A 27397-nucleotide genomic window follows, 5' to 3' on the forward strand; every position below is an offset into this window, starting at 1 on the left:
CCCTCTCCCTCTCCCTCTCCCTCTCCCCCTCCCCCTCCCCCTCCCCCTCCCTCTCTCTCTCTCCTTTTTCCCTCCCTTTCTCCTTCCTTCCCTCCCTCTTCCCCCTCACACAAACACACACAACCAGTAAAGGGATAACATATAGGTAAAGAAGAGAGAATACCAAGTCCAAAGTTGCCGGAGTTCTCTTGTGGATTCACATTCAATGCTTCATTTTTCCCAGAAAGCATTGTGATAACAGTCACAGAGAGTTGCCAACTAAGAAAATAATGAGAGGCTTTCTACTTCCCGTTTTTAACTTGTGAGCTGGTCACAGAGAGATTCTTGGCTAGCGTGTCCCACTTGGTGTGTAGCAAAACTTCAGACACCCTAAAGGAAAGGTCAGCATATCATGATTGTCAAAGGCGGTCAGTGCGACAAGTGCACATTGTTTGCGGACTCCCTTGATTTCATTATCTCAGTAACAATTTGGGAATGCCCCTCTATACTCCCCATGCCAGACAAGATCCAAAGTGGGGAAAAAAAAACATTTCTAGTTGTCATAGTCTTTCTATACTAAACGCTAAATATCCTCTGTGCATTTGTTTAAAGCAGTTTTGTAATCAAATGACCCTGACTCAATCTACATTTTACTACTTAATATAGATAGAGACCCCCTAAATAAATTAATCAAATTCTCTGCACCCCAGTTTCATCGACCGTTACATTCAATTAGGCAGTCCAGCCACGGAGTGACCATGACAAACCTATGAACTATTGCATTTACAAACCTTAGCTCCGTCTCTGGAATGAATAATGATAATTGCTGATAGCTAATAGCATACGGCAGCTACCTATAAAGAACTTATAATAAAATCCATGAGTAAAACACATGAACTGAGAAGCAAACAACTTGCTTGTTGTGTATGTTCCTATCTGTCAGTGAAACTGGACCTCTGAGATGGACAGACACAGATGGGTAGCAATATGGTCATCCCTGTAACACCCTCTCAGGAAACAGACTCTTAGAGTTTTATGAAGGTGAGTATTATTTTTGAATCTTTAATTCTGAGTTTGCAGGTCCCAAAAGGGAATAGGAACTCCACAGCAAGACCAACAGAGTCAATTAACCTGGACCCTTGGGGACTCCCAGAGACTGAACCACCAACCAAAGGACATACACTGGCTGGACCTAGGCCTCCCTGCACATATGTATCAAATGTGCAGTTCCGTCTTCATGTGGCTCCCAAACAACTAGAGCATGGTATATCCCAAAAGCTGTTGCCTGTGCTTGAGATACATTCTTCTAGCTGGGCTACCTTGTCTAGACACAGTGAGAGAGAATGCACCTAGCCTTGCAGAGACTTGAAGTGCCAGGTTTGGGGGAGGGGCACTCACTCAGAGGAGAAGAGGAGGAGGAGAAGTGGGAAGGACTCTGAGAGGTGGTGGCCAGGAGTCAGGCGGTGAGTTGGATGTAAAGTTAAAAAGAAAAACTAAATTTAAAAAGAGAAATGTATATCATAAGAGTTAGTGGCTAGACCAGTTTTATGTGTATACAGTCTAATCTTGTGGATGGTTTTGTGTGTGTGTGTGTGTGTGTGTGTTTCACTGACTATCAAGCAGAAGCACTTTGATGAGTGTTACATATAACAATGTTTATTATTGATAGAGGTAATAATCATGTGTGTATATATATTATATAATAATAATGATAATCATTAATTATATGATCAATCTACATTCTAAACATTGTGATTTCATTGACTTTAAACCTTGAGATTTGTTCACAAAAATAAATGAGTAAGCTTAGAATATAATCATTTGTAAGGCTATTCAAAAGGGACATTTTTGGTTGTGAAAACAATTCATGGTTAAGGAAAAGCATGTATCTTGATGAATGTATGCTTTTCTCATATCTCCCTCTTTCTTGTTCTTATAACAATATACCCTGTTGATATGTCAGACAGTCTTGGGGCTGGGGATTATTTTCAATGTTGGGTGTCTCCTCAAGTTAATATTAAATATCTAGAGATTCTTTCCATAAAAATGTCACAAATCGCAGCATACCTTTACGTTCTATCCACAGATCCTACAGATCAGAAATACTTTAGGAAATCTCTATCTGTTAATGTTAAGAGTTAAATAGTTTGAACTGTTTCTAAAAAAACAAATCAATGATAAAGTAAATCTCGTTGTGCTAGAAAAAAAGATTACAGATGATATAAGTATACCCACACAGAATATCATTTAAGGTATGGTACAAGGTTTAAAATAAAATGAATTCATTAAGATTATAATTTTCATGTTACCTTGGCTGAAATCTTTGTATAAATGAGAGAAGTCTCCTCCACCACAAAGGAACACCAGCACCACTAAGTGTTCATTCTTATGGTTGTCCTTAATTAACAACAGCAACGAGGCAGGAAGCATTGCGTGAGATTAACTCAGCCTGTGGATATCTATGGTTATAAATGTTTAATTGTTTGGCACACATTATAAAATAAATTGTGATTTCTGGCTTAAATTCAGGTGTATATTTGTGCAAATTTAGGCAAAGATACTTATGACTATAGTAATGAATTATGCCATTTCTCCATAAGTTATTCAGTCACCACACAGAAAAATGGGATTCAAAATCTAAGAGCTGAGAATGTATTGATTTGTGAGTCCTCATTATTGATGAACGCTTTGGATTTTCCGGGTCTACTGTTTATCTTGGCATCCGTCATCATTCATAAAACGACATTCATTACTTCCTTCCATAGATTAGAGCACATTGAGGATTACAGTGTGCTTATTATTTTGTTCTTCATATAAGTCAGTTGGCTTTATCCAAGAGCGTAGGCAATGATGCGGTCAACTGAATTCAGCTAAGCTGAATTAAATCGAGTCAGTTAACTAATTTTGAGAAAAGAAACAAGAAAAAAAACCCTATAAATCATCTACATCTGAGTCAATAATTAATGATGGCCAATTTATTCTGATTGTCTCTTTTTCACTCAGAACTATTTCAACTCAGCTATATGCCTTCCAAAGAGAATGCTCATTTCCTAAATAATAGAGTCAGGTGAAGTTTCCTATAATGTGCAAGTTTTGTTGTTGTTCTTATCCCATCTTCGAGGGATGTTAGCATACTAAAAACACAATTCTGTTCTTTGCACTCCTCTTTAATCATTTTTCCTTTCTTCTCATTTCCCAGCCCCACAGTTTTGGAATATCTGTATGACCTTAGGTCTTTTTTAAAAATATTATCTCTTCTGCTGCTTTAAGTACAAGGTTTTATATTGTTTGGGGGGTTATTTGATCTTTACATTTTAACTACTTCTATTTGCAGGAAAGGATGTGAGTATAACGGTAACTGAATTTCGATATGTTTTAACTTTATACACATAAATATTCTCAAAGACAGCATGATCAGATGCAGCCAATTTTGAAACTGTACTATAGGTTAAAACTTACTTTTCTAGACTATATTACACTCACTTCCTCTAAAGCTGTGCCCCTCATTTCAGGTGAGATATAACTCTTAAGTTAAGGGAGTGATGTCAAAGGAAGTCATCTCTACATTGGCAGACTCTAAAACAGACCGACATCAAGTCTGAGTGCACCTAAGTCGCGATAGCACTTCCTGTTTTGTATAACAGGAAGCACCATCCCCTAAAGTAAAATGCAATACTCCGATGTTCAGCAATTACATTTCATAACACCTAAGACAATTTTGCCGCATTGTCTTAATGATGTCAATTATTTTTGACTGTCTTATCCTTTCGCCTACATCCACACAAATGCATTGAAAAATATATGTTAAATAGGTTGTGTGAGTTATTCCTGAAGCCCCTTCCCTCTGAGTCTCTGTCCCTGGCCTCCATGCTCTCTCACTGAGGGGGATAAGACCGCCTGATATCACTGAGCTCTTCATCCAAGCAGGTACCCTTATTCTGTAAGCTCTTCTGCTGGTGCTTCCAAGGCATTGTGAGAACTGATCACACAAAGGTCCTGACCTCACGCTAAGGATTCACTTTCATGTTCTTCAAAATGTGAATGATTATCAATGCAAATCATGGAATTCGATACAGAACTCAAGCGCTTAAAGCTTGATGGCTGTACTAGTAATGTCTCGGTTGCCGGGTAACCAACAAAAAGCAGCATATTTTTCATTGATTATTTATTTGTTCCCTTTACATCTCAATATCTGCCCCTCTCTCCTCATAGTCCCTGCCTCCAACAGCTTCTTCCCCTGTCCTCTCCCCCCCCCCCCCGTTCATATCACTCCACCATGGCACATCAAGTCTCAGCAGTGTTAGGCACATCTTCTCCCACTGAGGTCAGGGAAGGCAGCCCAGTAGGGGGAACAAACTTGATCCACAGATAGGTGTCAGGGATTAGTTCTTGCACGTGAGGTCAGTCTCAAATTGGGCCAGTCGTTGATTGGCCATTTCCTCCATCTTTGCTCCGTCTTTGTCCCTACACATCTTATAGGCAGGATACATTTTGAGATAAGGGATTTGTACATGGGTTTCTGTCCTTATCTCTTCACTGGGAGTCCTGCCTGGCTACAGGAGGTGGCCACTTTGGGCTTCATCTCTCCAACTGTTTAGAGTCTCAACTAGGGTGAACCACATAGACTCCCTGGGGTCTCCCCCATCCCAGGTCTCTGGCATGTCCTAGAGATTCCCCTTTCCCTCTCTCACCACTAATTTCTGTTCTCTCTTAACTGCTCTCCCTGTTTCTGATCCTCTCACCATGTTGCCCTCCTGATCTCCTCTCCCACCCAGTTCTCTCCATCCAACCGCTTCCTAAATCTATTTCATTCTCCCTTCTGAGAAAGATTCAAGCATCTTCTCTAGGGCCTTCCTTGTTATTTGGTTTCTTTGGATCTGCGGATTGTATCATAGTTATCCTGAACTTTATGGCTAATATCCACCAATACATGAGTACATGCCATACATATCCTTTTGTTTCTGGTTTACGTCATTCGGGATATTCTTTAGTTCCATCTATTTGCCTGTGAAGTTCATCATGTCCTTGTTTTTAATGGCTGAGTAGTATTCCACTGTGTAGATACACTACATTTTCTGTATTCTTTCTTCAGTTGAGAGACATCCAGGTTGTTTCCGGTTTCTGGCTATTATGAATAAGGCTGCTATGAACATAGTTGAGCAAGTGTCCTTGTGGGATGGTGGAGCATCGTTTGGGTATATGCTCAGGAGTGGCATAGCTGTGTCTTGAGATAGAACTATTTCCAGTTTTCTGAGAAACTTTCAAATTGATATCCAGAGTGGTTGTACGAGTTTGCACTCCCACCAGCAATGGAAGAGGGCTCCTCTTTCTCCACATCCTCGCCAGCATCAGCTGTTGCTTGAGTTTTGATCTTAGCCATTCTGATGATTATAAGATGGAATCTCAGAGTCATTTTGATTTGCATTTCCCTGATGATGGATGCTGAACATTTCCTTCTCAGCCATCTGAGATTCTTCTGTTACAAATTCTCTGTTTAGCTATATATCCCATTTTTAATTGGGTGATTTGGGCGTTATCTAACTTCTTGAGTTCTTTATGTAGTTTGGATGTTAGCCCTCTCTCAGATGTAGGGTTGGTGAAGATCTTTTCCCAATTTGCTGGCTGCTGTTTTGGTCAGTTGACAGTATCCATTGCCTCACAGAAGCTTTACAGTTTCATGAGGTTCCATTTATGAATGTTGACCTCAGTGCCTAAGATGTTGGTGTTCTGTTCAGGAAATTGTATTCTGTACCAACAACTTCAAGGCTATTCCCTACTTTCTGCTCTATTGATTCAGTGTATCTGGTTTTACATTGAAGTATTTGGTCTACTTGGACTTGAATTCTGTGCATGGTGATAAATATGGATCTATTTGAATTCTTTTCTTAAATCATTTTATTCATTTACATTTCAAATGATATCCCCCTTACTGGTTTCCCCTCCACAAACCCCTCATCCCATCCCAGTTTCCACTTGCGTCTATGAGAGTACTCCTACACCCACTCACTTACCCCTGCTTCACCCCTCTAGCATTCCCCTACACTGGGGCATCAAGCCTCCACAGGACCAAGGGCCTCCCCTCCCATTGATGCCAGATAAGGCAATCCTCTGCTACATGTGTAGCTGGAGACATGGATCCCTCCATGTATACTCTTTGGTTGGTGGTCATTCAGTTAGACAGGCACCATTTATTGAAGATTATCTCCTTTTTCCATTGTATGGTTTTGGCTTCTTTGTCAAGATCTAGTGTCCATAGGTATATGGGTTTATTTCTGTCTTTGATTTCATTCCATAGATCGGCCTGTTTCTATCCCAATACCATGATGTTTTTCTTACTATTACTCTGCATTATAGCTTGAAGTCAGGGATGGTGATACCGCCCACAGTATTTTTTTTATTATACAGGATTGGTTTTTTTTTCCATATGAAGTTGAGAATTGTTCATTTAAGGTCTGTAAAGAATTGTGTTGGAATTTTGATGGATATTGCATTGAATCCATAGAATGCTTTTGGTAAACTGGCCATTTTCATTATTTTAATCCTACCAATCAATAAGCATGGGAGATCTTCCATTTTCTGATATCTTCAATTTCTTTCTTCAGGGACTTGAAATTCTTGTCAGAAAGATCTTTCACATGCTTGGTTAGAGTTACACCAAGAAATATTATTTGTGGTTATTGTGAAAGGGGTTGTTTCCCTGATTTCTTTCTAAGGCCATTTTTCATCTTTGTAAAGGAAGGCTACCAATTTCTTTGAGTTAATTTTGTATTCAACCACTTTGCTGAAAGTGTTTACCAGCTGTAGAAGTTCTCTGGTAGATTTTTTTTGGGTATAGTATGTATAGTATTATAACATCTGCCAGTAGTGATTCTTTGATTTTTTTTTTCATTTCCAGTTTTATCCCCTTGATCTTCTTTTGTTGTCTGGTCTAGATAGGACTTCAAGTACTGTTTTGAAGCAATTGGGAGGGAGTGGACAGCCTTGTCTTGTCCTTGATTTTAGTGCAATTGCTTTAAATTTCTTTCAATTTAATTTGACGTTGGCTATTGGCTTACTGCATATCATCTTTATTGTGTTTAGATGTGTGCCTTGGATCCCTGATCTCCAAGATTTTTATCATGAAGGCGTGTTGGATGCTGTCAAAGACTTTTTGATATCTAATGAGATGGTCATAAGGGTTTTTTTCTTTCAGTTTGTTTATATGGTGGATTAGATTGATGAACATTTGTATATTGAGCCACTTCTGAATCCTTAGGGAGAAGCCTACTTGATGCGGTAGGTGATGTTTTTGATGTGTTCTTGGATTTGGGTTGCAAGTACTTTAGTGAGCATTTTTTTTGCCTCAATTTTCATAAGGGAGATTAGTCTGAAACTCTTTCTTTATTGAGTCTTTGTGAGTTTTGGTACCATGGTGACCGTGGCCTCATAGAATGAGTTTGGCAATGTTCTGTCTGTTTCTATTTTGTAGAATAGTTTGAGGAGTATTGATATTATCTCTTCTTTGAAAGTCTGGTAGAATTCTGTACTAAAACCATCTAGACCTAGACCTTTTTTGCTTGAGGGACTAATGACTGCTTCTATTTCCTTAGGGGTTATAGAGCTGTTTAAATAGTTTACCTGATCTTGATTTAACTCTGGTAAGTGGTAACTGTCTAGAAAATCATTCATTTCATTTGGATTTTCCAATATGTGGAGTACAGGATTTTGAAGTAAGACCTAATGATTCTTTGAATTTCCACAGTGTCTGTTTTTATGTCTCCCTTTTCATTTCTGATTATTTTATTTGGGTATAGTCTCTCTGCCTTTTAGTTAGTTTGGCTAAGGGTTTGTCTATTTTGTTGATTTTTTTCGCAAGAAGCAGCTCTTAGTTTTGTTGATTGTTTTTATTGTTCTCTTTGTTTCTAATTAATTGATTTCAGCTCTGAGTTTGACTGTTTCCTGCTATCTACCCCTCTTGGGTTCTTGGGTGTGTTTGCTTTTTTTTTTTTCTAGTGCTTTCAGGAGTACATTTATATTGTTAGTATGAGAACTTTTCCAATTTCTTTATGAAGTCCCTTAGTACTATGAACACTGCTCTCATTGTGGCCCATAAGTTTCGGTATGCTGTGCCTTCATTTCCATTGAATCCTAGAAAGTCATTAATTCCTTTATTACTTCCCTGATCCAGTGATCATTAATTAGAGAGTTGTTCCATTTCCACGCATATGTAGGCTTTCTTCTCTTTCTATTGGTGTTAAAGTCTAGCTTTAATCCATGGTGGCCTGATAGAATACAAGATGTTATTTCAATTTTTTTGTATCCGGCAAAGCTTGATTTGTAACCTACTATATGGTTGAAGAAGGCTCCATGAGCTGCTGAGAAGAAGGTATAATCTTTTGTGTCTTGGTGGAATGTTCTGTAGATATCTGTTAGACCCCTTTAGTTAACACCCTCCGTTTTATTTCTCTCTTTACTCTGAATCTCAATGATTTGTCAGTTTGTGAGAGTGGGGTATTGACATCTCCTATTATTAATGTAGGGGGTTCCATGTGTGATTTAAACTTTAGTACTGTTTCTTTTGTGAATGTAGGTGCCCTGTCATTTTGTCCATAGATGACTGAGATGTCATTTTGCTGATTTTTTTTTCTTGAGGAGTATCAAGTGTCCTTCTACGTATTATTTGGCTACTTTTTGTGGAATCTCTGTTTTATTAGATAGACAATGATTACTCCAGCTTGTTTCTTGGATTCACTTCCTCAGAAAACCTTTTCCATCCCTTTTCTCTGAGGTAGTTTCTATCTTTGATGCTGAGGTGTGTTTCTTGTATGTAGCAAAATAATGGATCCTTTTTATGTATTCACTAAGTTCCAGTGTGGATATTGAGAGCTATTAATGACCAACGATTGTTACTTTCTGTTATTTTGATGTTGTTAGTGTTTGGGTGTGTTCAAATGTGTGGGTGTGTTCTTTGTTTTATTCTTATGTGTAATTATCTATTTCTTGCATTTTCTTGAGTATGTTTATGCTTCTTGTATTGGAAGTTTCCTTCTGGTATCCTCTGTAGAACTTGATTGGTAGAAAAATATTGCTTAGATTTGGTTTTGTCATAGAATATCTTGTTTTCTCCATCTACGGTGATTGAAAATGTCTCTAGATTTACTGATCTGGGATGGCATCTGTGATCTCTTAGAGACTGTGAAACATCTCCCCAGTGTCTCCTGGCTTTTAAAGTCTCTGTTGAGAAATTTGGTGTAATTCTAATAGATCTTGCCTTTATTTGTTACTTGGCCTTTATCCCTCATGGCTTTTAATATTCTTTCTTTGTTCTGTGCATTTAGTGTTTTATTATTATGTGGCTTGTGGCTTTTCTTTGCTGGTCTACTACATGTGGTGTTCTGTAAGCTTCTAGTACCTTTATAGGTACCTAAGTTTTTTGGTTAGGGAAATTTTCTTGTATAGCTTTGGTGAAGATATTTTCTTGCCCTTTTTTAGCTAGAAATCTTCTCTTCCTCTTATTATTCTTAGATTTGGTCTTTTCATAGTTTTGTGATAGCAACTTTTTGCTTTAGCATTTTCTTTGGCATATGTATCAATTTCTTCTATGGTATCTTTTATGCCTCAGATTCTCCCTTCCATCTCTTGTGCTGTTGATGATGCTTGTATCTGTAGTTCCTGTTCTCTTTTCTAGGTTTTCCATCTCCAGAATTCCCTCACTTTGGGTTTTCTTTATTTATATTTTCATTTTCATGTCTTGAACAGTTTTATTTCTATCACCTCTTTGATTGTATTTTCCTATATTTCATTAGATTTATTCATTCCGTCTTTTAGTACTTCTACCTGTTTAATTGTATTTTCCTATATTTCATTAAGAGACTTATTCATTTCCTCTTTAAAGTCTTTTATCATCTTTATAAGATTAGGTTGAACAAAGAAGTATTAAGGATAAATCTCTGACCCCTTGAACTAATATATATATATTTTTTTAATCATTTGTCGACCTCAGGTCCCATCAGTAGTGTGTTGGTGAATAACTATGGCAGCCGGCCTGTGGTGATAGTAGGAGGATTATTATGTTGCACCGGAATGATCTTGGCTTCTTTCAGCAGCACCGTGATAGAGCTCTACCTCACCATTGGTGTCATTGGAGGTAAGCCAGGTTCTGCTTTCATCCGAACTCGTATGAAAAGCATGAACAAGAAACAATTCTTAATGTTTTGTTTGAGCTTATTCTTAAAAGCAAGTCTATTCTGAGGTATATATTTTTTTATCTGATACATTAAAATACTACCCAGAGTAGAGATAAATGATTTCAAAAAGTCACCACACAGTTAGGCTTGTGTCATCCTACAGGTATGGAAACAGAAGCAGATCTGGTTGGTTTTGACTTGGTCATGTTTTACTCTTGAGTGTGTTGAGGTGGTGGTGTAAATACCTTCTAGTATGACAGCTTCTCTTATAAAACAAGATTTTATTTCTATTTAGGCTTTCTGACTTATCACTAATAATGTTAAAAGTGGTGTCAAGTAGACATGTTGAGATAACACTCATTAAGCATCCTCAATAAAATTCTTCTCAACTATGCTTTAATAAGTGTCAGAGAGAGCTACTTAGCTTTTCTCTTGTTAAAATTGCCTGCTTACAAATACTCACACAGACCATGGGATAGCGTCACTGTGCCTTAGGACAGAGTCCCTTTCACTGAAAAGAACTTAAACTGTATGTTTTAAGACACTATTTTTATTTTCCTTATCAATGAATTTTATTTAAAAATATACATTTTATATTTTAAGAAAAAAATGGACTTCTGAATAATAAAGGCTAAATTAACATTTTCTCTTTAGCTTTGAATTTAGGTCAGCCTAGATTTAAACTTGTAAGCCATTTGCTGAAGAAAAAAATTAGGCTTTAGAGGCTAATGAATAGCAGACATTACAATGCGCGTCTGCTGTATTATATTATGATATCATATATATGTTATTATAATCATACATTATTATATATTATACATAATATTATATGTAATATATAATATTATAAAAACAGCATAGGAGAAACTGAGGCAAGAAAGTTTGAGTCGAATGTTAGTTTTGACTGCACAGTGAGTTCAAGACCCAACTGGACTGCATACTAAGAGCAACAAACGTCAAGAAGTACAATAATAGTGATGATCAGTCTTGGCATTTGTCACCTTGCCATGGGACTCTGGCTTTTAAATAATATTTTTGATATTTTAAATGTCAAACCTAAGCATTCCATATCAAAGCCAAGAGCTGTTGTGGGGAGACTGCCCGTATTCCATGTCTACAGACATCCTGACTACCTTGTTTCTCACTAGAGAAGACAAAGAAGGTAAGATAAAGGTATCCCATTGTTTTGAAGTTCCCGTACATGGGTTGTCATCACCATCCCTGCTATTCAGACACAATTACAAGTGTTTGGGTCTTGGTGGCCTTGGTCATTCTAGAATGTGGTGTTCCCAGAATGAACCATTGTGTGGTCTTTCTAGAACGAACCACTGTGTGGTGTTTCAGACAAAAAGTCTTCATCTCTTTCAGGGAGAAGGCGAATAAAGATAAATGAAATTCACTACCTAGATTCTTGGTTCAGCTTCCTCTGCTGATAAGCTACCTGCCCATATACCTATGAGAATCTGCCTAAAGTTCTACATATCTCAATGGTACACTTGAGGAAAAGTTAGAGAGGATATGCCCTGTTTTTCTGAAAGTGATTTTTTTGGCTCCTTTCACAGCTTTTAGACAAGATTTATTTTAGAAAGCGTCATCAGGGGTTTGATTATTTGTATGTACTGTTATATATGCTACTGTACACTGTATATGCTGTTATACACTATACTGTATACTGTACATGCTGTTATACACTATACTGTACATGCTGTTATATACCATACTGTATACTATATGTGGTGTTATGTACTATACTGTATGTGCTGTTATGTACTATACTGCATACTGTATGTACTGTTATATACTGTACTGTATACTGTATATACTGTTATATATCCCAGAGTATATCCAGCAATACGGTTTTTAATTATCCAAAATAGTAGGATGAAGGAGTCACACTTAAATCATCCTTTAGAAATAGAATAGTATACATAGTAATATCGCAAAAGAGATAATTTTCATAAATTAATTTGTGTGCTTTTAAAAGGACTATTCATCTTCACTGCCGAATAGGATCATGTCTGGGAGATCTGCAAAAACCCATACTGCTGAGGATCTCGGGGGAGGGGGAGAACTTGGTCCTAAAGAGTCAACTAAAGCTTCTTAAAATATACTTCAACTCTTAAAAAGAGATCATTTTTAGTTAGTATCCATGTGTATCTCTCGAGATATCAAATTTAGAATGTGATGGATATGCAATGAAATCACGGCATAAGCTTATTTCTCTATTTTATTATTGCATGGAATTGAGCACAATATCCATGAGGCGATAGAACTGTTCAAGACTGGGACTCTCTTTATCTGTGAACAATTCATTTTAGTGAGATAGCAGAGCACCCACATTTTTAAATCTCTCAAATCTACTTCATTTATTTGCACGTAAGTATATACGAAAAGGAAGGAATCAATTTATCTGTGGGATTATACGATTCTGATCAAGAAATTGTAATTGACTCCTTGCTATAGCCCACTCTGTGGTGTCGCTTTCATACCCCAGTAGTACCTTATCTCTCTGTCTTAAATCTAAGGAGTCTGAAACAGTCTATGTCTAGTCATGAAAACCGACTTAGGTTTTTTTCTCTTTTGTGTATTTACACTTCCGTTTATAAATCCTCAAAGACCGCAATGTTCTGCTACACGTCTTCTCTTCTATAGTGAACGCTTTGAGGAATGTCTCTGGTGAGTAACATAACGTGACACTGTTTTCTTTCTCTCTTTGCCTTGCTTTCCCTTTTGTGTTTCAGGTTTAGGATTAGCATTCAACCTGCAACCAGCCTTGACGATAATCGGAAAATACTTCTATAGGAAACGACCCCTTGCAAATGGCTGTGCCATGGCTGGAAGTCCCGTTTTCTTAAGCACGCTGGCTCCTTTCAATCAGTACCTATTTTACACCTATGGCTGGAAAGGGAGTTGTTTGATTTTGGCAGGCATATTTTTGCACTCCTGTGTGGCCGGATGCCTCATGAGACCTGTCGGGCCAAGTCCACGTCCTGTGAAGTCTAAAAGTAAGGTTGGCTCAAAGCACGATACAACTATGAAGAAAGCCAGCAATGTATCAACAGCACAAAAGGTTAATCGGTTTTTAGACTTCAGCCTTTTTACGCACAGAGGGTTTTTGATCTACCTATCTGGAAATGTCGTATTGTTTTTAGGGATTTTTGCTCCTATTATATTCTTGACTCAATATGCTAAACACAAAGGAGTGGATGACTATAACGCAGCTTTTTTACTGTCTGTGATGGCTTTTATCGATATGTTTGCTCGGCCTTCTGTAGGATTAATATGCAACTCTAAGTTAATCCGTCCACGAATCCAGTACTTCTTCAGCGCGGCAATCATGTTTACTGGCGTATGCCATCTCTTATGCCCCCTCGCACATTCCTACACAGCCATGGTGGTCTACGTTATATTTTTTGGATTGGGATTTGGAAGTATCAGCAGTCTCCTCTTTGAATGTCTTATGGACCTTGTTGGAGCTGCCAGGTTCTCCAGTGCTGTGGGACTTGTCACAATTGTGGAATGCTGCCCAGTTCTTTTAGGCCCTCCTTTGGCTGGTAAGACTTATTTCTCATCAAGGACAGCAGAATAATAGCATAAATGACTGTGAACAAGTACTTTAGCTGTGGTGACTAGTGCTTTGTTAGATGTTTAGTGTGTGAGTAACATTAATTTTCTAAAGGACTAGAGAGGTTTTACACCTGAAAACTTCACAGTTGGTTGATTTAACCCAAAATTTAAGATCTTGGGCTTACAAAGTGATGAACTTAATAACATTGATATAGTATGCAGGACTGGAGGAGAGTACATTAGAGTTCATATTTTTGAGTAAGTAATTTCTGCCCTATATTTATAAATGGCAAAGTTGAGATGTAGACTTTCAGGATCTGAAATGGTCACAAGAGATAGCTATGGAAGCATCTATCCTAAACTTCTTACTGAGAATATCAAGAACATGTAGAGACCCCCGAAACAAAATATTGAGAAACTGGCCTGATTTTTTAAAATAAATTGTTTCCTTAAAAAAGAAAAACACAAGAAGGTTAGAGGGACAGGACAAAAAGAAAGACGATGAGAAGAAAAACCAGTGAGAGAAAAAAAATGGTTAAAATAGGCATTATAGAACCACTGGGTTTTGTTGGCCTTCCTGTGGATTATTTTGTGACTTCTTCCCTTTGAAATATATTGAGAATACTCCTGGAAGGAAACTATGGTAGACAGTTCTACTGTTTACTTTTACAATATAAAGGTAAATAGAAAAGGCTTTTCCTTCTGGATTTAAGTTAAAACCTTTTTTTTTTTATTGTTTGTATGTGTGTTTTTATTTTTATTTTTTTATTATTTTATTTTTTAAATCAAATGGTAATTTTTACTTATTCACACAGGGGTTATAAACACAAAAAGGCAGGACATGGGGAAGGGGATGACACCAGAGCATGGGTGTTCAGGGTGAATACAGATATCTTTCAGAACAGGGTTTGGCTGGGTGAAGGCTCAGGGGACAGGTCATTATGACTCTGCCTATGATTCACTTGTCCTTATCTTAGTTGGTATTATCTGCCAAGGCTACCTATTTACAAGGTCTATGACTACTCAGGCTGGTAAATTTCCACAAAAGCTGCCTGTTTACAATAGCTTACAGCCATCTGTTTCAATGTTTTCCACAGAGATCTAAGACTTGGTGTTAGTATACATGTATGACAGGTCTATTGCTGATTCTAGGCCTATGGCTGATTTTAGGCCTTCAGTGTATAAGCAGGGCTGCCCCTGACATCGTTATACCTTGATTATATTTTATTGGCAGAAATAGATTTTAGTAAATGTGAGATGCTGGTAAAAGTTAATGCTATAAATATCTGAATATATATAGGGAAACATAATCTAGGGTATTTTCTATATTAAAGTATAATTTGATACTTAATTTAAATGAGAGGAATACAGCCTGTCTGAGGAGGTTCCTCCTAGATGTTATGTTATAGTCTTATCATGCCTTGTTAAAGGGTGTTCTTTGTCTCATAGGCAAGCTGTTTGACGTAACTGGAGAATACAAATACCTGTACATAGCCAGTGGGATAGTCGTGTTAACATCAGGCACTTACCTACTGATCGGCAATGCTATAAACTATAGACTTCTCGACAAGGAAAAGAAGAGAGAGAAAGCAAGGAAGAAGAAATCCGCTACAAATCAGTCCAAAGAATTGGAGGCTCTGAGCAGACCTAAACAGGACGAAGTTGCTGTCAAAGTTTCAAACGTACACAACCCTCCCTCAGACAGGGACAAAGAAAGTAGTATTTAACAAGTCTCATCTCCAAATCAGTGTTCATGAATTTAATTATGAGTTTCTTCGTGTGTGTTTTTTTTCTTTTCAAAGAATTGCAAAGAATTTTAGGTGTAACAAAAGATCACAAACAGTAAGGAAACTGTTATCTTCCTCAATGACATACTATAAATTAATGCTTTATAATTGGTTGGGATGGTTAACTTTTTGATTGTGCATGTAGAAAATCCACACCACTGCTTATCTGCGCACCTGAGTTGTAATGGAAATGAAGACTTTTTTTAAATCTACTGCCAACTTTTCCTTTTAGCTGCAGAATGAGACTGTCAGCATCCCAGACCCCAGCTCACCTAAGCACAACTCAACATTAATTCCACACAACAACCCTCTTCAAGGTTCGTCGTTCATCTGATATTAAGTCATGAAGTGAATTGAGGACAATCATTTTTCCTTTTCAACACACAAAGAATCACACATTTAGCCACACAAACACTGAGTATCGGGAGATCATAAAGGAATAAATGAATTTGAAAAAAAGTATTATCATAGTCATTTTTAAGTCGAAGGGAAAAAAGCCCTCCTCTGGGAAGCGGGAACGTGTTACGTTTGCATGCAGTTTTGCAGTGCGGATTAAAAATAACAACCTACAGTGAAAAATCAAAGTGTTATTAACTCAAAAAAAAAACTAAAGGAAAAAATCTACATGGATAAGTTTGGCTAAAACCAAAGCAAAACAAGTTTTTCACCATCAATCTGCCACAGTTTTGCCAGTTTAATCCACATACCTGTCCACCCAGTCTCTTTGAGAGGTTGCAATTAGAGCTAGGTGCTAGACAATAGAACCCTGCTATTAATTTCCGGAATTCATATCTAACACATAAATTGATTTAAAATGCAGTGACACTGAACAATCAACTTAGTCCACTGACTTTAGAAGACTCTTAAGCCATGATGTATATCTTTTGAAGACTTTTTTAATTGGATATTTTATTTATTTACATTTTAGATGCCATTCCTTTTCCCCTCCCTAGAAACCCCCTATCCCATCCCTCTCTTCCTTTTTGCTTTTATACCATTTTAATTACAAGTATTAAGGTCAGTTCTAGGTTGAGGAACTAGAAATACAATAGATGCAAATAATCAAGGAACAAATAAGACAATAAACACAAATAAAACCAGGGCTCAATGCCGATTTAATGGTGTGCTGAACTATCTAAACAAAATAAAGTAGAAGAGCTGACATATTCAAGTAGACTAGATCCTATTTTTTCCCCAGCACAAAGTAGTGACATAACTGCAATCTCATGGGTAATTCATAAGAGTAGAACTAACAAGACCAGGGGTCATTTCTGAGCCCACTAATGACAACTTATAATTCTCTACTACAATAATCAAAAGCAAAAAACAAACCCAGGCCTTGAATTCCATTCCAGAAGACACCTCATGGTCTAAAAGAAGGAGGGTAAACACTTGAAAATTCTGCTCTCTACTGATTGGACTATCCATGACTGAGAATAGAAACCAGAACCTGGGCAATATAGGCTGTGGAGACTGAGAGACATGTAGTTTATAACACCCTAGCAACATGGCAGAGAATTGTTGCTCAGGTTACTAAAGCATTTTGCTCATTTTCCAAACCTAAAGTGTCTAGAATTCAAAATCATTCTTACAAGACTCTTTGAGAGGTCTGTGATTTCTTATTGTGTACATAGCAACTGAAACTAAATATTCTTATATGTTTCATGTCTTCTTTCATTTTCTGATAAATAGGAAGAATTTAGTGCTTTATTATTGAACTCACCCTTACAAGGTCTTCTTCTTCTTCTTCTTCTTCTTCTTCTTCTTCTTCTTCTTCTTCTTCTTCTTCTTCTTCTTCTTCTTCTTCTTCTTCTCCTTCTCCTCCTCCTCCTCCTCCTCCTCCTCCTCCTCCTCCTCCTCCTCCTCCTCCTTCTTCTTTTTTCTCCTCCTCTTCCTCCTCTCTTCTTCCATTTCAATAGAAGTTTCTTAGAAGACTCTACTTAGACATCACATTTTCACGATATTATCATTAAAGTTTTGATTTGCTCATAACAATTATACACTGCTTCATCCATGTGGTTTATAGGTTCATATTTAGGAAGCAAAATAAGATTTGGGTTTTCTTCATTTATCAGTTACTTTCTTGAATATGAAAATGTTTCTAATTTTCAATTATTTCAATAAAAACAAGATGTGCCAATATTGTAGAGAAATTAAGAAGGGCAATATGTAACCCCATATGACTTTTTTTTTTAAAAAGTTAATCCCACCCAATCTTGAATCACCTTCTTCATATGATTACTTCCTTCATATTCACTTCTGTTTATCTGAAGAAATCAGCCTAGTCAACCATAAATGCTTCCAATAAGAATATCTTGCACTCTTTGAAAATACCTTTAAAAACTAATATAGCTATCAGACAATGGGAGGGGAGAGGCAGTAAGGCCATGAGCATGGGGACTGCTGTCAAAGTCTGTGTGTTCTACCACCTGCGTGAGGAGATGCTGTCGGTAGATTCCAGTGCCTTTCTTTCTCTTTGGGAAGAGGTGATGTCACTTGCTGATGAATCAAATCAAAACCAATTTGCATTTCCTTCTTGCTTTTCAGTTGTCTAGATTCACTTAATTTGTCATGGTGATTGCATTGATTTTTTTTTTTAAGAGGGTGGAAGGATTGCAAAGCGCATGACCTGATACGTAGAGTCATGCTACAAACATGACATGGTAAGTGTGTACATCTGTAATGGATGGGTCCTAAGTTAAGCCATGTCTCAGTTGAATCAGTAACAAAACCAGAATAGTTCCTAATCACAGTAGAGGAGGAAATGTTGCTGGCACCTTTCTCTGCAACTTTAGGGCTGAATACATGCCTGCTACCAAGGAAGAACAGATTTTAGATGTTCAAGATAAAAAACTAGGTTGATACAATTAAAATGTCCACTACATCATAGTGATCACCTCAAAATTATACAGAAGGAACTAGAGTACGCACAATTTATGATCATTAGCTAGCTTACGTATTTTGTCATTTGTTGTTAAACATCTCGTATTTTTTGCTACTTAACTATTTCTATATCGTCTATACACAGATAAGTAAGTATGGACTTCTTCTCACCTAGTCTTTCCAGATCCTTTTTTGAAGAGGCAATGGGCAAGAAAACATGATGTTTCAGTATAAATTCAATTGAGTCACAGACTTCCCCCTTTCCATTCTGAGTTCCAACCACCTTCCTTCACAGGGTCACATGCTCCACCCAGACACCAGAAAGTAAGTAAAACAGATCAGTTTGGTATGTTCAAAAGTATGCTGCAAAGACAGAACTTCTCACTTGCTTCAATCCCAACAATTATTATGGAAATTATAAATGTAATTGTATATAGATTTATACATAGTTGAAATTACATTTATCCAAAAAAGGCCTTATAAAGAAAGAAAAAAATCTCATACAATTTCCAACCTTTAATAAAATAAAATATCCCAAAAGGTTGGCTCAAGTTATTGGGAGAATGCAAATTAAAGCAGTGGCTAAGAGGTCTATGACATGGACTCTGCCTACATAATGCCTTTTAATATTTAAACCAAAGCCATACTAGAAGCCATTAAGTTTCTCTCTGTCTCTCTCTCTGTCTCTGTCTCTGTCTCTGTCTCTCTCTCTCTCTCTCTCCCATACACACACACATACACACACACACTCATACACACACGCATATGCAAGCTCAGGAAATTAATATTAAAAGTAGTATATTGTCAAACCAAACTTTAGTCTTTGGTTTATCGCAAAGCAGGATGAGTACCTAGGGTCTTCGCCCAACGTCCAAATACAGATGACTGTCTCATAAGCGGGTAGAAAGACAGATATAAAAGTGTAAACTTCATGTTAGAGATTAGACCTAACTTCAATCTGTACCATGATTTATTGTGTGTCCATTAGCAACTGTAACCAAAACACAGTATCAAATTGCCTGCCTCTCTTATTGGTTGAAATTATCTCAAATAATTTTGTAATAGTTTAAAGTGCTTTCATAAAACCTTGTCTCATCTAAATGATGGCATGTTTATGTGACCCCCTATGCCATATATTTTCCCTGAAGTTAGAACAGAAGAAACCATTTTTTTATTACACATAAACTATTTCTATATCTGTTACCCATAGGTGTAAACTGTAAACCGTAAAACTTACTGGAAAACATGATTTGGATTTTAGTGACTATCTCATTTATAGGAATGCCCCAGAAATCAAGAAATTTTTATGAAATAGTTCAGTTCATTGGGACAGTATATACTTATATTCATTATTTGAAAATAAAAATACACCCTATATAGTTACCTTTCAGCTTCTTCTGAGCATGTTCTTTGATCCATGGAGAACAAAGATGTTACTGCTTTTGTTGTCTTCTCTTGCTAGACTTTTCAGAGAGCTAATGCATCCCTCCTTGCTTGAGGAGATCAATGTCAACACACTGTTTTCCACATGATGTCCTCTGTGATGCAGGTGCCTTTATTCCTTTGTGATTTCAAGAGTAGCTTCCCTGAGGCTATATGTACCTCAGGTCAGAACTTCACATCCTCACACATAGAAAAGACCCTTCTGATTCTAGGCTGAGAGTTCTGAGACTCTGATTTGACAGTCTAGTAAAGTAAATCAATCTGTCCTTGGCACTTACCTTCTGGAATTTCCCCAATTTTCTAAAAGTGCCTCAGGCCTTCAGGAACTAGAATTAACCATGTTGGTGTCAGAATAGTGGAGCTACAGATGCAGAGCCACTACCACCGTTTGCAGTTATAAATGTTACTCAGATAGTTTTAAAGTCTTCACAATCTCATCGCTTTTACAGATTTGACTTCTGTGTGTCCATATGCTTCTGCGTGTTTGAGAGCACAGGTAAAAAGCCAAGAGACACACACGCCAGAAACTCTCATGTAATAAAAACACAAGTTGTTTCTGTTAACACACTTAAATGAACAACACACTGAGGCCATCATTTCTACCATGCAAACTTTAGTCTTTGAGTGTATCCAGTAGAATTTGCATCTTCACACAGTATTATACGTTTAGGAGTTCTCATCTTGCTTTCTCGGATACACCGATGGACAGAGTCTGAAAAAGTTGTGATAGTATTGTGAACAATATTTTCAAATGTCTCTACGTTGAGCAAAATTAGCATCGGCATTGGAACAGAATCATGCCTATTCCAGTCCTTGCTGCTTCACCATCCTTCCTGCCCTTCTCTGCCATTTTATTTCACTTTTCGAATTCCCTTTTCCTGCAACATTTAGATACAGGAAACGTATCTAACATACATTAAGTCTTTAAGATTCTTGTCCTCTCCTTCTGGACACTCTCCACATAGAAGACATCCTTGGTGGTGGCTCTTTAATAACATTTTCATTGTCTGCATACCCTTTGGTATTCCAGTCTTCATAGATACTTGTTATTAAGGTGGGCAACATTCAGCAGTAATACAGAAAGTATATTATCAAATTATTGACATCACAGTGACTAATTTTTCTTTGATAAAACAAGCTTTACGTTTATATTGATTGCATCTAATGATAGTTTTTTTTAGACCTAGTTTGTATACTACACACTCACTGTAGTAACCATAGGTTTCTATGGGCCATGTTTCTACCACTCACATCACATTGACTGAAGTCTGAGTAATCCTGGACTTCACAAGATAGGACCAGCCAATTGAAATGCTGGTTTTGGAGCATTGGAGGTAATACAAATATAATGTATCTTGATTTGTAGCATACTGTTGTTTTACATACACAAACAGTGAAAGTTATGTTTAATTCATCACATCTTGCCTCTCTAAGCTATCTTTTGTTAGTTACCCACATTTTGAAGTAGCATATTAGAGCAGGGTAGAACCCTTGTCTAAGTGTATCCCAGTGCTCTGACTGAGTGCAAGACAGAAGACAGAACCCATCTTTTGACTAACATTTCTTTAGTTCTATGCATTTATAAGTTCCGCTGTCAATAATGATGACCTTATAGAATGAATAAAATATTTCCTAAAACACACTTAAAAATTCTTCATATTCAATATATAAGTGTATTTCTTAATCCTACTTTGCAGTGTCAAGTTTATAAGCTCAGTTTGAAAAATATCTACTCATTGCCGCAGTACAGAATTCTAGGTAAGGCCCAGACAGTAGTATGCTATTGGATTTTGCATAATATATGATGGTATGGTAATATTAAAAAGTAACATAATACTGGTATTCATGCCAGTCTTATGTTAATAGAAATTTTATCAGTGTTCCTTTAATTACCCTTTTGCCTATATCTAGACCTTATTTTTAAGGACACATTCATTTCCTAAATAACTGTCATCAGTTAATTTAAGGACATCACTTATACAGTGCTCTAAGAATCTGAAAATATATTAAGGAAAGAACTAAAATGATTTCTATCAGGCAAAACTAGACATTTATCAGGTATCTGACTACAATGTAATCAAAGCTTTAATGTCAGAAAATACCATTTACATTTACTGTGCCTGCATAAATGTTCTTTCTATAATTAAAAACAACAACAACAACAACAACAACAACAACAACAAAAAACACCAAAGATCATTCATAGTGAAATCAATCTCTGGAAGAAGAGTGTGACTGTTCTGAGTTTCTTTTGGCAAAGTTCAGGAAACAGTATTCTGCCTAGACAAGTGTTTGCTGTAGTCACTAGGGACATCTATTATAGGGTCCATTGTAATGACTATGCTCAGAAACTGACGCAGCCCAAGAGAATTGTGTGTGCATATGGGAGACCTTAGCTCTTCTCCAGGCAGGTGCATCTTGATTATATTCAACCAGACTAATGGCCATGTAACCAACTGACGTTGTGACAGTGGACAGCTTCAGTACCTGTGACATTATTTTTCTTCATAATGATAAAATTTGATATCATTCTTTAATCATAAAGTAATTTCTGTGCTGGAGGTGAAATGGAAGGATCTTCCCAAATATTAAGAATGGCAGTTGATTTGAAACTTTTAAAATATGTGTTAATGAAATATTTTCTAGAATAAAAATTTCTCCATTTGTGAAGGAAATTCTGAAAAAAATTAGAGCTTACATGCTTTCAATAAGTATTATAGCTTTAAACTGGAACTAAGATTGTTGAGGAAAATTATGTATCATACCTCGTTACTAAAAAGATACATTTAAGATATACTTTACTATAATCACCCCGATTTTTGAAAGAGTTCCTGAAGAGAATGGTTTCAGACTTAAACTGTAAATTTAGTTTAATTATAAATTATGCCTTAAGCTCCGCCTCTAAGATTTCAAAGTGAAACGTAATGTGTTTTGCTCTCTGTGTATTTTGATGACCAGTGAGCAAACCACCACACAATCACATAAATATGGATTTTCCCTGAAATCAGATTAAGATAGCCTTGCTTATCACCTAAGATGATTCAGTTGACTGTTCTTCTGTGATATAAGCCATGGCTGTACCTGCCTCATCTTGTGACAAAAATAAAATATAAAAGTGAATGCCTGTCAATGTTTAGAAATGTAAGATGATAGACTGCTCTTCCTTTGCCTTCCCGCAAGTGGCTACAAGTAAATCTTGATGTACTTTTCAGGAAAGTTTTGTATATGTAGCAATTCCAATTTAGAAAATGAGACATGTGTAAAAGTGACCCCTAAAAATGAAAGGTAACTGGTGTTTTCGTAGAGATGCCTATTTTATTTTCTTTGAGTGTTATGTAGATGTATTTACATCCAAATCCTTTTGGTAATGAGCTCCTCTCAAGGGTGCTGAGTTACTGAAGTCCTGTCCTGCTGTGCTGTCACATGGGCATAATGCTTCAGATAAGGACCTACAGTTGCTCTATTTTGCTGCTTAACAAATTTGGAAGCAAATGCCCTCTTCCTCTGTGAGAGTGTGCGTTTAGCCTGCTGTTTCAAATATATCTCCCAAGGTTTGTTCTTTCCTTCTCTACTGTGTGGACAAGGATGTTTCTAGATTAACTACTTTTATGCCTCCCAGGGCCAGGCATCGAGTCATTTCTCATGGGAATGAATACATGGAAGCAGATAGTTGAGAGTTCCACAGTTTTCTCTGACATGGCTTGAGGCAAGGGGAATTCTCTCACTAGTTCCAAACAATAATATGGAAATATCTTGGAGTCTTTTCCCTACTGTAAATTGATATTCTGTCTTGAAGGAGCCATTTTAATTAATTTCCTCAGTCAAACATCCTATGCAAATGTTGAGACACGCAATGCAGTGTGTTAACTTCATGGTACTTATCAATTAGTTTTATTTTCTTTATAAAGTCAGAGATGCACTATTTAGGCTTCCTGGAAATACAGACCATCATTTTAATTACTAAAGGTGCTACTTATTTTCCAACACTGACCTTGATCATGAATGCTCCTGTCTTCTGAGTTTTATGTGTTCTTTTTTTTTAGGGATGGGGAGCAGTGCAATAAAATTAGATTATCTTTTTTTTGTCTGAATTATGCAACTTGAGAAAATCTGTAAATATTTGTACTCTATTGTTACTGTATTTTAATGATCACCGCTCATGAATTCAGTTGCAGGTCTGTGCTATTTGTTAAAAAGTACATGTGTATATATTTCTATAGTATGTAAGAAAAACCTGTATCGCTTTTATTAAAGTAAAATTTATGTTTATGTTGTATTTTTGAAATGAGATCTGTAACTTTTTCCTTAACCATCAAATGCTACGCTTTTCTATGCTAACCAAAACATGATATCTAACTCCAGCCCACGTGTAAGGGCACCTTTTTGCCTGGATGCAGATAACTGATTAATATCAATGGAAAGATTAATGTCAACATGAAAAAATATATAAAACAACTCCTAATGGCTGAAAAAAAATGTGTACTTTCTTTTTTTTCATTGACTTGCTTGAATGGGTTCACACTGACTGAACACAAATGTTTCAAAAGAATGTTGTTGCTTGAGCCACAGAAGCTCTTTCCCTCTAACTTGATCTTAAATTGATCTTTATCTATTTGAACACTTTTAGAAGAGTAGCAAAAAGAAATCTTCTGTATACTATAGACTTATATATTGTCTAAGACTCCTTTAGTATCAGTCCCCACCTAAATGTTGGTAAAGCTGCACTCAGACTTTTACCTAATAGTTTACAGACAAGAGTAAACCCCCAGTATTGCCCATTATAGAACTTTGCACAAAATAGCTTGTGAACATACCATCGTGTTGCATGACTTTTTGTGGAGATGAACAAGCATCTCTTCACTTCAGATAAGACACCACCAACAAAAAGAAACGAATCTGCCCAATTTTAGCTGGGTACACCCATGAAGACCTGGGTACTTGACAGGGGCATTGGTAAAGAGTTTCTTACGTGAGTGTGGATAGAGACTTGCTCGTTCACAGATCTTTGACTATAGCAGGAGATGCATGTATTTGTTCTTGCCATTCTCAATTCTGGGCTCTTACAGATGGTGCCGTTATTCAATTCACAAATTAAATGGTCTTTACTATTGGAAAACTGACTCATTTTATGTAGCTCCCCCTCTTCTAGGCCTGATTGCTTTTCTTAATGTGAAATCCATTCTGCTTGAGATTACATTTCTCCCTCTTTCATTTGGTTAGCACCTACACAGCGCATCTTTCTTTGCCCACTTATTTTTAATCTATACGAACTATAGGGATTTCTATAGCCTACATATATTTCGGTGGCAAAATCCTTTACCCATTTAGCACCTTTTCTTTTCAGAAGTTGGAAAATAGTGCACAAGATGTGTACTTTTTAGATATATGTTCCATATTTCTGTATTCCTTGATTTCTCAGCCTTGCTCAGTCTCTGATAATAAGTTGAGCAAATTCTCAGCGATTATTACTTAAAATGTTTTGTTTCTGATTCCTAAATCATCTACTGATAACTTCGTTACACAAATACCTTTGTAATTGTCACACAGTAATTACTTTGGTGTGACTTATATCAAGGTAGTCATGTTATTTTCTCTTTGCTGTTCAGTATTTGAAGTTTCCAGGATGATATCCTCAAGCTTAGTTTGTCAGTGCACTGATGCCTAGAAGACCCAGAAGCATGTCAATGGAAGGCATTCTTCACTTCTGCCACAGGAGTTTTGATCTCTCACTGTCTTAGTCAGGGTTTCTATTCCTGCACAAAACATCATGACCAAGAAGCAAGTTGGAGAGGAAAGGTTTTATTCAGCTTATACTTCCATGTCGCTGTTTGTCACCAAAGGAAGTCAGGACTGGAACTCAAGCAAGTCAGGAAGCAGGAGCTGGTGCAGAGGCCATGGAGGGATGTTACTTACTGGATTGCTTTCCCTGGCTCTCTGTTTGCTTTCATGTAAAACCCAAGACTACCAGCCCAGGGATGGCAGTACGTATTATAATAGGCCCTTTCACCCTTGATCACTAATTGAGAAAATGCCTTATAGCTGGATCTCATGGAGGAATTTCCTCAAGGGAGGCTCCCTTCTCTGTGATAATTCTAGCTTGTGTCAAATTGACACACAAAACCAGCCAGTACAATGACATTTCTATTTTATTCATAGAATTTCACCTTCTGTATATATTGCCCATCTGTTCCTTCAAGATATTTATCCACAAGGGCCCTTGGCATATTAATCATTGTAGTTAGAATTGAGAAATTTTAGTTTCTTTAAAAAACACAGAAATACTATAAGAATATGTTTTTGTTTTAATCCCAGTTGTGAGATACTGTCTTAGTTAGGGTTTTACTGCTGTGAACAGACACCATGACCAAGCCAAGTCTTATAAAAGGCAACATTTAATTGGGGCTGGCTTACAGGTTCAGAGGTTCAGTCCAGTATCATCAAGGCATGAGCATGGCAGCATCCAGGCAGGCATGTTGCAGAAGGAGCTGAGAATTCTATATCTTCATCTGAAGGCTGCTACTGGAAGACTGACTTCTAGGCAGCTAGGATGAAAGCCTACACTCACAGTGACACACTTACTCCAACAGGCCCAAACCTTCTAATAGTGCCACTCCCTGGGCCAAGCATATACAAACCATCACAGATCAGGAACAGCTTCAGATTGTTTATGACAGCTAACTACAATTTGTCTCATGCTCTAGCAGGGATGTGATTTTGCCAGCTGCAGATAGTTTCTGCAATTGTATGATATTAGTAATTCTGAGGATTTTTCAGAGAGTGTATGCATGCTAGGGCCCAATATGTTGAGGGGTTGTTGGTTGGATGTTGGTGGTTTTTTGATAGGTGTTGCTTGTTATTGGTTGTTATAGATGGCAGTTTGTAAAGAAGTAGCACACAAATAAACAAGAAGTTGTCCCAAGGGACTCAGTGCCCCTAATCAGCAGGAAGTAGTCTAATGATAAAATAGCCTCCCCCGCTTTCTGACCCCTGACATTATTCAGAATTTTTTTTCCTTTTCTATCTATTCTTTTTTTCTCTCTTATCTAGAGTTAGGTGGTTGAAAGGGTGGAATAAAAGGGTAAAGGGTGGAAGAAAGAACCCACAAAGTAGGAAATGACAGCTACAATTCATAGTTGTTGAAATTTTTCCAGCCCTACAATTTTAATATCCTGGTATATGTCAGCGGCCTGGTTTGAACGATTGTTCTAGCACTTCAAAGCTTATTGTGGTGTGTTTGGAGAATTTTTTGTTGTCTTATTTCTGTTTGTTTGTTTTGCTATTATTTTATTTCTTTGTGAAGTTTCCGGGATTTTATGATTTGATTTGGCTTGGTTGGTTTGGCTTTGAAGGTGGAGCTATTTTCTGTTTTGTTTTGAACATTTTACTGTCAGATGTTTTATTTTTGGTAGCTACACATGATGGGTAGGAATTATTGTAAATGGCACTGTATACAAGGTATGGAAACCATTTTATAGCACTCTTATTATGTCCTGGTGTTTTAAGGAGACTGTATGTTGAGGTTGTAACCTTTGTACATTGTGTCTCATAGCTCATTCCTCCTTTAGGTGAAAC

The 27397-nt window shown here is 37.0% G+C and overlaps 1 protein-coding gene across 3 annotated transcripts in view; it reads left to right on the forward strand.

Moving 5' to 3' along the window:
• The window catches only part of Slc16a7 (solute carrier family 16 member 7), a 105582-nt gene extending 89621 nt beyond the window's left edge, over nucleotides 1-15961 (forward strand). For all 3 annotated transcript variants that reach the window (XM_028752125.1, XM_028752123.1, XM_028752124.1), the window contains 3 exons: nucleotides 9962-10105; nucleotides 12887-13699; nucleotides 15162-15961. In XM_028752125.1, the coding sequence (XP_028607958.1) occupies nucleotides 9962-10105; nucleotides 12887-13699; nucleotides 15162-15439 (1235 nt within the window). In that variant the 3' untranslated portion in view covers nucleotides 15440-15961. The remainder of the gene's footprint in view (nucleotides 1-9961; nucleotides 10106-12886; nucleotides 13700-15161) is intronic.
• The last annotated feature ends 11436 nt before the right edge of the window (nucleotides 15962-27397 follow it).

Source organism: Grammomys surdaster, unplaced genomic scaffold, assembly GCF_004785775.1.
Source record: "Grammomys surdaster isolate TR1022 unplaced genomic scaffold, NIH_TR_1.0 125877, whole genome shotgun sequence".
In the NCBI taxonomy this organism is placed as follows: domain Eukaryota; kingdom Metazoa; phylum Chordata; class Mammalia; order Rodentia; family Muridae; genus Grammomys; species Grammomys surdaster.